Source organism: Staurois parvus, unplaced genomic scaffold (assembly GCF_062004578.1).
Source record: "Staurois parvus isolate SC_StPar_1 unplaced genomic scaffold, SC_StPar_1.0 ptg000751l, whole genome shotgun sequence".
Classification (NCBI taxonomy): domain Eukaryota; kingdom Metazoa; phylum Chordata; class Amphibia; order Anura; family Ranidae; genus Staurois; species Staurois parvus.
Window position 1 is genome coordinate 386,007 of NW_028318547.1, and position 15,789 is coordinate 401,795.

At 41.3% G+C, this 15,789-nt stretch overlaps 1 protein-coding gene across 1 annotated transcript in view; it reads left to right on the plus strand.

Annotated features, from left to right (window-relative positions):
* Nucleotides 1-15,789, plus strand: part of INO80 (INO80 complex ATPase subunit) — a 243,974-nt gene that overhangs the window by 138,787 nt on the left and 89,398 nt on the right. Inside the window, exons 21-22 of the mRNA XM_089654321.1 lie at nt 3,392-3,525; nt 9,327-9,394. Coding sequence (XP_089510447.1) covers nt 3,392-3,525; nt 9,327-9,394 — 202 coding nt within the window. The remainder of the gene's footprint in view (nt 1-3,391; nt 3,526-9,326; nt 9,395-15,789) is intronic.

A 15,789-nucleotide genomic window follows, 5' to 3' on the forward strand; every position in this document is an offset into this window, starting at 1 on the left:
GTACAAATTTAAGGTTTGATAAGTTGGTTATCAATTTACTCTTTGCAACCTCATCTTTTATATTTTACAAAAAATAGGGTAATTGTATTGCTTTTTTTGTGCCCTAAAATTAACTAACTTGTATTTTTTACTGAAATTTTGTGGTAATATCATGCGACATAAAAAAATTGCAACTACCACTATTTTATTCTCTAGGGTCTCTGCTTTCAGAAAATATAACATGTTTGGGGGATTTATGTAATCTTCAGGCCTAAAATGATTTTTTTAAACTTGTGCAAAAAATGCAAAAACGGCTCTGGCAGCAAAAGGGATAAAGGTTAAGCTGGACACTTCCCTTCCTGAGGACAATCCAGATCTGCTGTCTCTGGGACCTACAGTATATTGCAGCCAGCTTTATGGTTTCTGAATTTGATGGCATAGCTATCGAGACCCAAATCTTAAAAGAAAGGGCAGTGTCAGGCTCGGTTATCCACACAATGTTGAATGCTAGGAAGCTGGTTTCTGGGACAGCTTTATTTATTATAGAACTTGGAAGGCGTATATTTCCTGGAGTGAGGTCTGAAAATGGCATCCGCGGAAATATTTGATTGGGAAATTTTCTCTTTTCTTTAATGAGGAGTAGGGAAGAAGTTTGACTGTTGGTACTATTAAAGGTCAGGTTTCAGCTTTGGTCGGTTTTTTCCAAAGACCCATTGCTTCTCACTCATTGATTCATACTTTTTTACGGGGAGTAATGCATACTGTTCCTCCTGTCAGACAGCCCCTGTGTCCTTGGGATTTGAACTTGGTCTTGGCAGTTTTACAGAAACCACCATTTGAGCCTATCTGGGAAATTCCGTTAACTCAGCTAACTCGGAAGGTTCTCCTTTTGGTGGCAATCATCTCAGCAAGAAGGGCGTTGGAGTTGGCAGCTCTTTCTTGTAGAGAACCATTTTTGGTTTTGCATCACTATAAGGTGGTGTTGTGGCCTCATCTGTCGTTTTTGCCAAAGGTGTTTTCTAGTTTACATTTGAATCAGGACATTGTACTTCCTTCTTGCCCTCAGTCGGCGAGAGAGATCGTTACATGCCCTGGATGTGGTTCGGCAATAATGGTCTTTTTGAGAAGGACGTCGCAGATTTGAAAAGCTGGTTACTTGGTTATATTGCCAGAAAGCCCTAGGAGAGGGCAGGTGGCCTCCAAATCAACTATTTTGTAAGTAAATTTGCCAGTTAATTATTCAAGCCCATGGTTTGAAGAGCAAGGCTCTACCCTTTTTGGTTAAAGCACACTCTACCAGGCATGTGGGGGCATCTTGAGCTATCCGCCACCAGACGTCAGTTGCTCAGGTTTGCAAGGCTGCTACATGGTCTTCAGTTCATACATTCAAAAGGTTTTACGAGGTGGATGTCAGAGCCACTGAAGATTCTGCCTTTGGCCGCAGTGTATTGCGGACAGCTTAGTAAATCCTTTTGGCATTGATGGTGGTGGTAATTGTGATGTCACCCCTCAAGGTTTTATTGCTTTGGGACATCCCTCATAGTAATTATTATAGGCTGCTCTGTGTCCCATGATTTATGATAAAGAAAATTGGATTTTTTTCTACATGCTTACCTGTAAAATCCATTTTTTGAAGTACATCACGGGACATAAATATCCCTTCCCTCTTTCTGGATTTTCATTGCTTGCTACAAAAACTGAAGTACGTCCTGTGTAGGAGGGGGTTATATGGTGGATGACTTCTTCTTTGATTGGTTGGGCAGTGTCCATTCACCTTTTAAGTGACATATAACCCACATATTATTATAGCCTGCTCTGTGTCCTGTGATATTCTTCAAGACATAGATTTTGTATTTAAGTATTTAGAAACAATCCAATTTTTTCAATTCTAGATGTACCTCCACCCATTGTTTTGAGTATATTGGGGTAATCCTGTGTACAAAAATATTTATTTTCTTGATTTACCTAAACTGTATACATTTGTGATGTGCTTTCACTAACAGTACAGTTATTCTAATACTCGATTTCCTACATAAAAATTAACCCACCCATTCCTGCCCCAGATGCATACTTACCTTGCTTTCACACAGAAATCCACTTGGCTGATCTTGTACAGTTGTTCCATATAGACTTCTATTGTTCTGTCCCATCATAGGTGGCACAATTGGAGATGGCACCATAGAAGTATAAGGGGAGGGACTGCACAAGTACTCCTAGTGACAAGGTTTTGGAACCCAGTTTGTAAACTGCAATGGCTGTGAGATTTGGGTAATCATCATCTGGGTTGGGGGAGGGATGGGTTAATTATAATGAAGGGGTTAAGAGAGAAGGCCAGTAAATGTAAAGAAGAGAGGATCACCGCTATTCCCGACCAGCCCAGGTGACTAAATGATTGTGGTCTATAACAACACTCTCCCATATTTGTTGCTTATATGTTTTTTATGTGCTCTTTTTTTCCCCATTACAGCTTTAATTCTAATTACTCTTAGCTAGTCAGCACCTGTTTTTCACCTTTTATCACAATCCTCTCCGTGAGGCTTATGATGCATAAAAGCTTGCTTCCTGCTCTATGCTCCCATCCAATGACTAAGCCCCTTGGGTGGAGCGAAATGAATCAGGGTGTGGTTTGGTGGAGACATAAGGCCATTCCTTTATTCACCTGGGCTAGTCAGTAGCAGCAGCGATTATTTCCTCTTTACATTTACTAGCCCTCTGGATTGGTATTGGGACAAACCTGCACCCCATGCTCTAGGACAGTGGTCTCCAAACTGTGGCCCTTTGCTTGCCTTTATCCAGCCCTTGGGGCATTATTCCTCCCATTGATACAAAACACTGTTCTGCCAACTGACACCAACAAAAGGGCACCATTTTTCCTACTGACAGCAAAAATGGGGCACTATTCCTCCAAATGATAGGGCACTGTTCCTCCCACTAATACCAAATCTGCCAATGTTTACTCCCACTGATGCCAGGAAAATGTCCATTCCCGCTGGCCGCAGTGCTGCCCCCCTAAAGTTTGAAGGACAATAAACTGGCCCTTAATTTAGAAAGTTTGGATACCCCTGCTCTAGGACAGAGATATTTGCTTTCACCTGTACTTTGAAAACCAAAAGCAATGTAACAGGTTGAAGGGGATAAGACAGTTAAATATAGCTGTACTTTTTTAATGAAAGTGCAGTTGCCCTTTAAGTCACCAGCAGAGTGTATTAAAGGTAAGAATGTTCTTCTTAAGCGTTTACATTGTTAGATAACACAACATTAATCTTCCCTTCCCTAAACACACACCTACACTTCAGTTTAGTGGACTTCACCTTTAAAAATGTTGACTGCTAAAAGAATATGTTGGAGAAGGAAAGATGGTTCTTGGCTACCACATCAGTGTCATCTTTGTTTTATATCCATTTGCTCCTAGGTGTGTAATCACTCTGAACTCTTTGAACGTCAAGAAACTTGGTCACCATTTTCCCTTGCTTTAAGGCCATACAAGGTGTCTAAATTTCTATATCGCCATGGCAATTTAGAATGGTTCAACCACTCACGAAACAGGTGACTATATTAAATAAAGATGTTTTATGGAAGTTTTTGCATATTAGAAAATGAAGTGCCCAATTTTTAACCTCTAAATAGTGATAAAGAATAATGTCCCTTGGCAGTGAAAACCAAGTATGTGGAGGGATTTGATGTGTAAAAGAACACACTGGACTGTTTGGTGGATACTCTAAATAGAGATAAATGATCAAAGTAGGTCCAGGCTGCTCTAACTAATGATAGTGTATGGCCTGCATTTGCATTTGTACAGTGAACCACAAAAAAAAATTAAAAGCTTGGATTGATGGCTTGTGACTTTCATGTCTTTCTTGAATCCGATTGACAGCTCCAACGCTAAAGGCTATAACCTGAGCTGATCTTCTCACAATCTAACAAGAGCAACTGTAAACAAATGCCATTTCAATTAAAGCGTTGGTAAACTCCCCACCTTTTTTAAATGGTCCCTTGAGGTGTTATGCCATGATGTGCTACTATATACCGTATACTAGAACATTATGGTAGACTTACCTTTAAAATGCAACCGTCTAGTGTACGAGTGTCAAACTGGTGGCCCTCCAGCAGTCCCATGAGGCATTGCAAGATTGACAGTTACAAGCATGACTCCCAAAGGCAGAAGCATGATGGGACTTATAGTTTTGCAACAGATGGAGGGCCGCCAGTTTGATACCCCTGCTCTAGTACTAAGCTGTCGCCCTTGCCCGATAACTGGCATTTCTCTCCTCTCAAGCTGTCACGCTGACAGCTCGAGAGGAGAGCCGGTAATCGGCTTTCCGCGGAGGGGACATGTACACTGATCATCAGGGCACTGATAACACTGTTCAACAGGTAAAAAGTTTTGGGCATAAAATTAGCTAATCTTACATAATTTTGGGGTGCTGAAAACCCTGACCCTAAAAAATGTTGATTGGCTCTAGTTTCTATGATATATTCACCCATCTAATGACGTAAGCCATTCAAAATTATGATGCAACTTCAGCTGCATATTGCGCAATTGATACTGGTGACCAATAGAAAATTGCATGTATACTGAGATGATGCAATATTAGCCTTTAATTGCATCACTTCACTGCATAAAAGCTGCAGTATCTGTAGCTGATTGTAGTTGGACAGCGTCTTTACATTTCGTTTTATGCTTATATAGACTCAGTAATGCCTCGAACTTGTGTGAATAAAGCAGATAATTTCTGCTATATCTGCGGTGAAATAACTTTTATCTCACAAAAAAGGAGGATAACAGGAATGATTAAGAAAGCCTACAACTTGTATTTTGGCTGCAAGATAGGAGACCAGGACAAGAGCTGGGCACCACATATATGCTGCAATTCTTGTGGGACGGCACTGGAGCAATGGTTGAATGGAAAAAAGGCATCTATGCCTTTCGCTGTGCCAATGATTTGGAGAGAGCCAACAGATCATGTTAGTAATTGTTACTTTTGTATGGTGCCTCCAATTGTAAAAGGGCTAAATAAGAAGAAAAAGTTATCTGTGCACTATCCAAATATTCCATCGGCAATACGTCCAGTTCCTCATGGAGAGGGGCTACCAATTCCTAAAGCACCAGAATCCTTCGTGGTTGAGTCAAGTGAGGAAGAACCTGAAGCGTGTAGTCACGTGCAGTTGTAAGAGATAGCCCTTTCCTCGAATACAAGAGAAAAGCCAAGAGAAGCAAAACCGACACAAACTGAAGACAAAACTAGTGAGAATCCTAAGTATTAAAATTATTCAACTTAGCTTATGGCTATAATTTTTCTTGGTAATCCTATGCAATATATTATGCCATTTAGGCTTTGTTATGTAGTCAATATCACTTGCTTTATATTTGTGGAAAGACATCTATCTATATAATTATTGTGCATTATGTAGTCATTACGCCTATAGTAGAAAACTTTCCATTTACAGAAAAACTAGAGCCAATTGACAAATTTCATTGTTATATTTGAACTCAGAATGTGAAATTCATTAAGAAATGGATCCTTTTGTTTCCAAAACTGGCAAAAAATAAAAATTTGTTGAACAGTGTAATCAGTGTGCCCTAATGATCAGTGTAACCACAGCAGCGCCACCTGTCAGTGTCCATCAGCGCCTTGTGTCAGTGCTCATCAGTGCCTCGTGCCAGTGCCCATCAATGCCACATATCAGTACCTACCAGTGCACATCAATGCCACATATCAGTGCCCATCTGAGCTGCCTTTCAGTGTCACCCAACAGTGCCACCTATCAATGCCAATCAGTTCCACCTATCAGTGCTGCCAATCAGTGCCAACTATCAGTGCCGGTCAGTGCCGCCTATCAGTGCTGCCTATCAGTGCCAGTCAGTGCCGCCTGACAGTGCCAGTCAGTGCCATCTATCAGTGCTATGTATCAGTGCTGCCTTTCAGTTCCCATCAGTGATGCCTGTCAATGCCCATCAGTGCCCTCCTCATCAGTGCCACCTATCAGTGTCTTTCAGTGCCCACCACTGCAAGCCTCATTTAGCGCATATGAGTGAAGGAGAAAAATCACTTATTTACAAAATTTTCAGTGGTTTTTGGTTTAAGAAAAAATAAAAAACCCAGAGGTGATTAAATACCACCAAAATAAAGCTCTATCTGTCACAAAAAATGATAAAAATTTCATATGGGTACAATGTTGTATGACCGTGCAATTTTCATTCAAACTGCGACAGCGCTGGAAATTGGCCTGGGCAGGAAGGGGGTATAAGTGCCCTTTAGGCTAGCGGTCAACATTTCATGTTTCTGTTTCTGTGGTGCATTGTGGTTTGTGGGGTTTTTTTTTTTTTAAAGAATTTAGTTCCTTTAAGAATTAAAGTGCTAAAGTTAAGATTCTAACAACACAAGACCCCACGCTTTGGAGTGTAAGACCAAAAAATTCAATATAATGAAAATACAAATAAAAACCTAAGCACTATTAAACATATGAAATACACATGTGAATAAATTATTTTAAGAATATGTTTCTGTAGTGTAGTGGTTATCACATTCGCCTCACAAGCGAAAGGTCCCCAGTTCAAAAAAACGGACAGACACAATGCTTGAATTTATTGTTAAATAGCCAGTCACAAAGATAAAAACAAATGGCGCTTATCACATCAAATAATGTCTTCAGGCAGTTCTGTACAGTGCTCACATCAGTCTCTCACCACCTCCGGAACCCTCAGGCACTTCTACCACGTCATTTCCGGTTGCCGTGTAGACACTTCTGATGCGTTTTGTCCAGGCCCAGACTGGCCATAGGGCACACCAGGCTTATGCCTGGGGGTCAGGGCCGCCAGGCTTAAGAAGAGCGCCTGTTGATGACCAGGCCGCACATCAGCAGGTAAGTGGCGACCGCGGTCTCGTCAGAGCTAACACAGACTGCTGCCACCACTCACCTCCCGCTGTATGGCTATGCTCAAAGCAGGGCTGACAGGAGGAGCAGCAGTGATGGCTACAGCGACAGGCAGAAAGCGCCACCGAGGACAGCTGCACTGAAGGAACAATGGTGGCCTCTCTCCTTCACCCACCGGCACCTCGTGACAGCTCAGCGGTGGATTGGGCTGTCTCTTTGCTGGACGGGCTGTCTCTTTGCTGGGCTGGATGTCTTTTTTTCTGCGCTGGATGTCTTTTTTTTCTGCGCTGGATGTCTTTTTTTCTGCGCTGGATGTCTTTTTTTCTGCGCTGGATGTCTTTTTTTTCTGCGCTGGATGTCTTTTTTTTCTGCGCTGGATGTCTTTTTTTTTCTGCGCTTATGTCTTTTTTTCTGGGCGGGATGACGCTTTGCTGGACAGGATGTTGCTTTTCTGGACAGCTGTCTCTTTGCTGGATGGGCTGTCTCTTTACTGGTTGAACTCTTTGCTGGATTTGCTGTCTCTTTACTGGTTGAGCTGTCTCTGCTGGACGAGCTGTGTCTTTGATGGGCAGAATGTCTCTTTGCTGGATGGGCTGTCTCTTTGCTGGATGGGCTGTCTCTTTGCTGGATGAGCTGTCTCTTTTGCTGGATAGGCTATCTCTTTGCTGGACGAGCTGTCTCTTTTGCTGGGCGGGCTGTCTCTTTTGCTGGACGGGATGTCTCTTTTGCTGGGCGAGATGTCTCTTTTGCTAAACGTGATGTCTGTTTTGCTGTATTGGGCTGTCTGCTGTATTGAGCTTTCTCTTTGCTATATGGGGATGTCTCTTTATTGGATTGGGCCATCTCTTTGAATACATAGGGGCACTGTAATGTAAAGGGGCACTATGATATAAAGAGGACTGTGCTGTAAAGGGGCACTGTAATCAATACAGTGCCCCTTTACAGTGCAGTCACCTTTATATCACAGTGCTCATTTACATTACAGTGCTGAGGACCAACTCCGCAACTCCATGAATATTCCAGCACCAAATGCCCCGCAAACGCCCCTACACCCCCCCCCCCCGGGGGAATTGGCCGTGCAGTCCAAAAAATGCCTATTTTTTTACTCGCAATCTGGGCCTGGTTTTGTCCTTCTGACTTTGTCATAGAGGGTGCACTATGCTTACCTTTGCAGAACAGTCCATCCACTGTGGCTGTTGTAAAACAATGCAGCAGCTTGCTCTACATACAACAAACACCACTTTCCTCCTACCCTTGTACTAGACACTTCCCTTCTGCACCTGGAAAGAACAGAGTCAGTCATGCAGCATTTCAGCCATTCAGTTTTGTACTTTTATTAATGAATAGAATGCATTCTATTCTATTAGTTAAGGTGAAGAGGTGGGCGGCTTACGTTATGATCTTCACCTGAAAATTCAATCAGAGAATGTTGCTGTATGTACTGTATGCAATGTATTACAGCATTCACAGTGGTTGGATAGTTATGCATAGGTAAGTGTTCATTTGAACCATTGTGACCCAAAACAAACTTTTTTTTTTTTCTCCGATGCGAGAATGCAGTTAAAAATGAAAATGGCCAGTAGAACAATACAAAATGTACAGCATGCAGTTTGTTGGTATAGTTTGAGAATCAGGTATCAGTGCTGGGTCAAAGGATGGACATAGGGAAACAAAAAGAGGGATGGTGGTCAGTCTAATAAATAGCAGATAATGGAAAGAGGGGAGGCCTTAGCTGTTAAAGCGCAAAATATATTTTTGTTTTAAGTGGGGTGTAGGTCATAAATTGATTAACAGTCTGGTTTGAAACCATTGGGTATGTTGAAAACATTGTTCTATCAATTGTTGGGTATCCTAAGCAAGGTTTGAATGAAAGATTCCCAGATATCAAAGAATTTTTGGACCCGTGGCTCTTTATGTAAGGAGGCCTCAACCCATTCCATGCGGAAAATGTAAGATAGTTTTTCTATAAACAAAGAAATGGTGAATGGTTCTGAGAAGATCCACGTATGTAAAATGGTGTTTCATGCTACAAGGGATATTATTATTATACAGGATTTATACAGCGCCAACAGTTTGCTCAGCGTTATATGACAGTTGGTAGCTGTTTACATCCTCTGGAGATTTTAACCACTAGGATGTTGATTTGGCCTAAAGAGTGCCCATTCAGGGGTTAGAGTTAAGTAAATTACTATGTGTGGTTGCATAATGCACAACTATGTTCCAAAATCGTTTAGCTAAGCAAACTTTAAAGTCACAGTAACCATGGAGTTCTTCGGTAAACTAAATTTTCTACATTAAATGCCTTTCCACAACTAAAATAATACACAGCATGCCCAATCATATCTAACAAATAACTAAATTTTAAAGATGTATTAATGTTCCACCATATCCTGACTATTGTTTTGTTTTTATTTTTTTAATATATATATATATATATATATATACATATATATTTATATATATATATATAGGTGGCTGCGCATCCTTCTTTCGCCATTTGCACCTGATCACATTCAGCAATCACTCTTCCATAAAAACCGTAAGTAATTGTTTAATGTTCCAGTGTTTCTGTAGTTATGCTTTCTAGTCCTGGGTTGTTTAATTATCATAATAATGTTTACACGGAAGAAAATCTATGGTATTACTAAGGTAAATGCAGTATAGGCAAGTAGAATTGTGTAAACATAAGATAAACACTTCTCATAGTGTAGGTGTCATCAAACACTGTTTATTAAAGATAAGACTGCACTTACAAGCATAATATACTTCACCTGCTATAGAAATATGTGGTATATGTGCAGGACCCAAAAATATAAATGTAATTATCACCAAATCAATTAATTTAACCGTGTAACCAATAAATATAATAAAAAACAAAAATTGTATGATTTGCACTTTAGAGAATACAAAACAGATGAAGTGCATGTCATTTGTGTCTGTGATTACAGGAGAAGAATATGAAAAATAGTAGTTCATCACTTGTAATACGTTTGCTACTGAAGGTTTACCATCTTTTCTTGTTGAGGCTATTTTTTCTTCAGTGAAGGCTTCATGTACATGCTGCTAAGCTAGGCTCTTTATGCAGATATCCAGACTGGTGTCTCCTCAGCGGTAGCTTTGGATACCCTACCTGGACTCAGTGTACCAAAGATTTTAGGGCCTGCCTAGAATGGGACCTTTGAGCTCTTGGCTTTGCTTGTGGTGCTTTCCAGACATCTGTGCACTGTACTTGTTACCTGCAGAGCACTTTAAAGGGCCAGACCCATGGCACAGCCTCTGGTGTGACCCAGTGTGTAAAGTGTGTTTTTGTACCTTTGCATGCTATTTTTACCACCTGTTTTTATTGGTTTCTATAGAAAGGGTTAACAGGGTGAACAGTTAAGTTCTGCATCAATAACTGAAGGTTTGCGTGCTCCATGCTCTGTTTCTGCCTTTTGAGTATGATGTAGCTGCTTCCCGCCATTGTTCCTATTTGCAAGAGATGTGGTTCTACCTCGGTTGATGCTTGCTGCCTCCTGCAGTGACCTAGTCACTTCACTCATTTGAGCCTCTTTAGCTTGCTTTCAGCAGCTGGTTTGTGAGTACCCATAGTTTTAAACCTGGTGTTCTCAGTTAAGTTGTGTCTGTTAAACAGTAGCGTGTAGAATCCCAAGTGCAAGGGAAGTAGTTCTACTGCATCAGGTCTCTCCAGCTCACCATCAACTAATAGGCACCGATATCCTGGATCATTATCCCTTGTTTGAATCAGTACACTAATTTTTTAGCTATATCAGGTGTGGTTCCCTCCTCTGCCTTATCCAGGAATGAGTTCTCTGTAATTATGTTTGAATTTATCGGCCAAATTTGAACTACACTTCCTTGAAAAAGTATTCATACCCCTTGAAATTTTCCACATTTTGTCATGTTACAACCAAAAACGTAAATGTATTTTATTGGAATTTGATGTGATAGACTAACACAAAGTGGCACATAATTGTGAAGTTGAAGGAAAATAATAAATGGTTTTCAATCAAAGTCAATACTTTGTAGAACCATCTTTCACTTCAATTACAGCTGCAAGTCTTTTTCGGTATGTCTCTACCAGCTTTGCACATCTAGAGAGTGACATTTTTGCCAATTCTTCTTTGCAAAATAGCTCAAGGTCCGTCAGATTGGATGGTGAGCATCTGTGAAAAGCAATTTTCAAGTCTTGCCACAGATTTTCAATTGGATTTAGGTCTGGACTTTGACTGGGCAATTCTAACACATCAATCTTCCTAGATCTAAACCATTCCATTGTAGCTCTGACTGTATGTTTAGGGTCGTTGTCCTGCTGGAAGGTGAAACCTCTGCCCCAGTCTGAAGTCTTTTGCAGACTCTAACAGGTTTTCTTTTAAGATTGCCCTCCATACATCTTCCCATCAACTCTGACTAGCTTCCCTGTCCCTGCTGAAGAAAAGTATCCCCACAACTTGCTTTTATGCCAAAAAGTTAAATTTTGGCCTCGTCTGACCAGAGCACCTTCTTCCACATGTTTGCTGTGTCTCCCACATGGCTTCTCGCAAACTGCAACTGGGACTTCTTATGGCTTTCTTTTAACAATGGCTTTCTTACCACTCTTCCATAAAGGCCAGATTAGTGCAATGCATGACTAATAGTTGTCCTGTGAACAGATTCTCCCACCAGAGCTGTGGTTCTCTGCAACTCCTCCAGAGTTACCATGGGCCTTTTGGCTGCTTCTCTGATTAATGCTCTCCTTGCCTGGCCTGTCAGTTTAGGTGGATGGCCATGTCTTGGTCGGTTTGCAGTTCTGCCATACACTTTCCATATTCTGATGATGGATTGAACAGTGCTTTGTGAGATGGATAAAGCTTTATTTTTTTTTATAACCTAACCCTGCTTTAAACTTCTCCACAACTTTATCCCTGACCTGCTTGTTGTGTTTCTTGGCCTTCATGATGCTGTTTGTTCAGTAATGTTCTCTAACAAACCTCGGAGGGCTTCACAGAACAGCTGTATTTATACTGGGATTAAATTACACACAGGTGGACTCTATTTACTAATTAGGTGATTTCTGATGGCAATTAGTTCCAATAGATTTTAGTTAGGGTAAAGGGGGCTGAATACAAATGCACACCACACTTTTCAGATATTTATTTGTAAAAAATGTTGAAAAACATTTATCATTTTCCTTCCACTTCATGTGCCACTTTGTGTTGGTCTATCACATAAAATACATTTACGTTTTTGGTTGTAACATGACAAAATGTGGAAAATTTCAAGGTGTTAGGAATACTTTTTTAAGGACACTGTATGTTTACTGACTCGGAATGAAGAGGATGCAACCATACTTCTGTATGCTTTCTTCTCCAGAATCAGAAGTGTCAGACATCGCTGTAGCTGTAATGGCCCCCTCAAGACTTCTGTTTCTGAGGCTCTGTCTTACAAAGAATCTTGCAAATTTTTTATGGCTGAAATTGTTTCTGGGGAACTGCAGCCAGGTGCCATAGCTCCCATACATAACATTTTAGTTCCTATCAATGTAGTTCACACCACCTTAAAAATGGAGTAGCATTACCCCTCTAGCTTTCGTTTTCTACGATATTTCCTTCCTTCATTTGCTTGCCATCCAAGTTTCATGGTTATCTTTTGTATGAAGTCCCCAACAACACCATACTGTCTTAGTATTCTTCTTTTTCCCATGTACCTACAGAGGTGCAAATTTTTTAACTTAAATAAAGGAATGCGCTAAAACCACAAACTATTCCTAATTTAGTGTAGAAACATTAGTGCAAAAGATATATATATCTATTCTCAATTAATATCAAAAAATATCAAAATTATGTGCAAAACTATTTTTTAGTGCATAAGTAATTTAAATAATTAAATTTGTGAATATAAAAAAAATGTCCAATTCTGAATTTCTTCAAATGTCCAAACAAATCCTTTTCAAATTCAGGTGCTCTCAAAGAAATTGTGCCAAAATCCACCACCAAAAGTAAAGTTAGGTAACTCACCAGAGCTCCATGCTGATCAATCTCTAGATCAGCAAAAAACGCTTTTTGCTCTGGGAGCAGATGCAATGAATCAACTTTTCAGGTGTGATGATCAATAGCTACACAATCATCCATAAGGTAGGTATCCACCACTCAATATAATGGTTCCAGGAGCATTATATCACTCTCTCTTTTTAGATCTCTCCACCGAGGTCATGTTTGGGAATGAAAAAGAAAATCATGGTGCAGCCAGTTTTTTTTTAAAAGTATCCAACAATTTAATAAAGATTTACACTCACAAAAAGGGTGTCTTCACCGACATCAGTATAACAGCATAAAACAGCAAATGGTATAACAGTCTCCTGTTCCCCGTACACTCACTACAGCGCTCGTGACTTAATTTGCTCCACAAACGTCAGCATCCAGCAAGCCCTACTAGTTTCGTCATGAATGACGTCTTCAAGGGGCGGTCTCTGGTGAGTTACCTAACTTTACTTTTGGTGGTGGATTTTGGCACAATTTCTTTGAGAGCACCTGAATTTGAAAAGGATTTGTTTGGACATTTGAAGAAATTCAGAATTGGACATTTTTTTTATATTCACAAATTTAATTATTTAACTACCTGCCGACCGCAGATAGCCGAATGACGGCTGCACTGCGGCCGGCCAGTTCTGGGTGGACGTCATATGACGTCCCCCCAGAACGCGCTCTCCTGCGCACCCCAGGGGGCGCGCACCCGGCAATCTCCGTGATCGCTGTGTCCTACGGACACAGCTGATCACGAGATGTGGTAAAAGGCCGATCATACCGGCCTTTTACCACGTGATCAGCGGTGTCCAATGACACGCTGATCACAGGGAAATGCAAGTGCCGGTTCTCGGCTGCACTTTCCTCACGCTGTCAGATCGTGAGGAAAGTACTGCCGAGAACCGGCAGTTGTCAGAGCGGGGATCGGCACCGATCATCAGGGCACTGATGATCAGTGCCCTGATGATCGGTGCCCAGCAGTGACACCCGCAAGTTCCGCCCAGCAGTGCGCCCACTAGCTCCGCCCACCCGTGCCCAGCAGTGCACCCACCTGTGCCCAGCAGTGCACCCACCTGTGCCACTCTGCAGTGCCACCTACCTGTGCCCAGAAGTGCCACCTACATGTGCCCACCTGTGCCCACCCACCTGTGCCCACCCACCTGTGCCCACCAGTGCCACCCACCTGTGCCCACCAGTGCCACCCACCTGTGCCCACCCACCAGTGCCGCCCACCAGTGCCGCCCACCAGTGCAGCCCAGCAGTGCTGCCAGTCAGTGCCACCAGTCAGTGCCCAGGGGTTGTGCCAGTCAGTGCCGCCAGTCAGTGCCCAGCAGTGATGCCAGTCAGTGCCGTCTATCAGTACCCATAATCAGTGTCACCTATCAGTGCCGCCTATCAGTGCTGCATATCAGTGCCGCCTATCCGTGACCCCTAATTAGTGCTGTCTATCAGTGCCGCCTATCCGTGCCACCTCATTAGTACTGCCTATCAGTGCCCTTTAGTGCTGCCTATCAGTGCCACCTATCAGTGCCCATCAGTGCTGCCTCATCAACGCACATAAGTGATGGAGAAAAAATACCTGTTTGAAAAACTTTATAAAAGAAACAAATAGACTTTTTTTTTTTTTCAAATTTTTTGCACTTTTTTATTTATAGCGCAAAAAGTAAAGCGCCCAGTGGCGATTAAATACCACCAAAAGAAAGCTCTATTTGTGAGAAAAAAATGATCAAAATTTCATATGGGTACAATGTTGCATGACCGCGCAATTGTCAATCAAAGTGCGGCAGCGCTGAAAGCTGAAAATTGGTCTGGTAAGGAAGGGGGTATAAGTGCCTGGTAGGCAAGTGGTTAAATTACTTATGCACTAAAAAATAGTTTTGCACATAATTTTGATATTTTTTGATATTAATTGAGAATAGATATATATATCTTTTGCACTAATGTTTCTACACTAAATTAGGAATAGTTTGTGGTTTTAGCGCATTCCTTTATTTAAGTTATAGTACTAAGAAATTTATTTGGTTTCTTTGAGGTGGAATTGCTGCTTTAAAGTATTAAGGGTGTGGCGCTTTTATTACACTTGTGTTAGAGGTGCAAATTACATTAACAAAATGTGCTTGGAAGGTGTTTTTTATAATTGATATTTGTTACACCACTAGATCTGTGGGCTTAGTGTTTGAAATCTGTTTGCTTTCAAAGGCTGGTATATACACAAGATGTATTACTCTGATGTCATTTACATTGGTATGTCATTTCTTCTCTTTCTTTCCTCTTTTATTTTTCCTGTATGTTGACTTTGTATGACAGAACCTTTAAATCAATAAAAACTGATTATACATAAAGGATGTCACAGAGAGTAGAAATACTCATTTGCCCCAGTGAAAGAAGTCTATGGCTCACACAGGAGAGATTCCTTCCTCCTTCTGAGGCCAGGAAGATTCCCTTGCATTACTCCCAGGCTTCAACCTCCAAGATTAGACCAAAGCCAGGACCCCAATTCAGTTACAAACCCCAGCCCTTTAAATCTCCCAAATGAGTCCTTTTCATCATGAAGAAAAAACAACACACTTTTCTAAGTGAGGAGACTTCTGTTGGCCTTTGGGGACTTTTGTCAGAAAGCAACTCCAGATGCCTGGATACGTAGATACCCACTATAGTAGATTCCCACTATTTTAGGCCAGCATTCTGTTCTATGCTCACTCCCAGGTTCATGCTATCCAACCTGCGTGTGTTCCCTCATAAACTGGCAGACCTCTTTGCAGCTTTCTTAAGGTATGGAGTTCCTGCAATCATTCCAGTGGCATAAAAGGTTTCAGGGGTTTTACTTCCACTTTTTCACTGTTACTAAACCAAAAGGGGTCATCTATCCCATACTGGATGTGAAGACTTTAAATGTCTTCATATGAGTCCAGAAATTTAGCATGGAATCCAC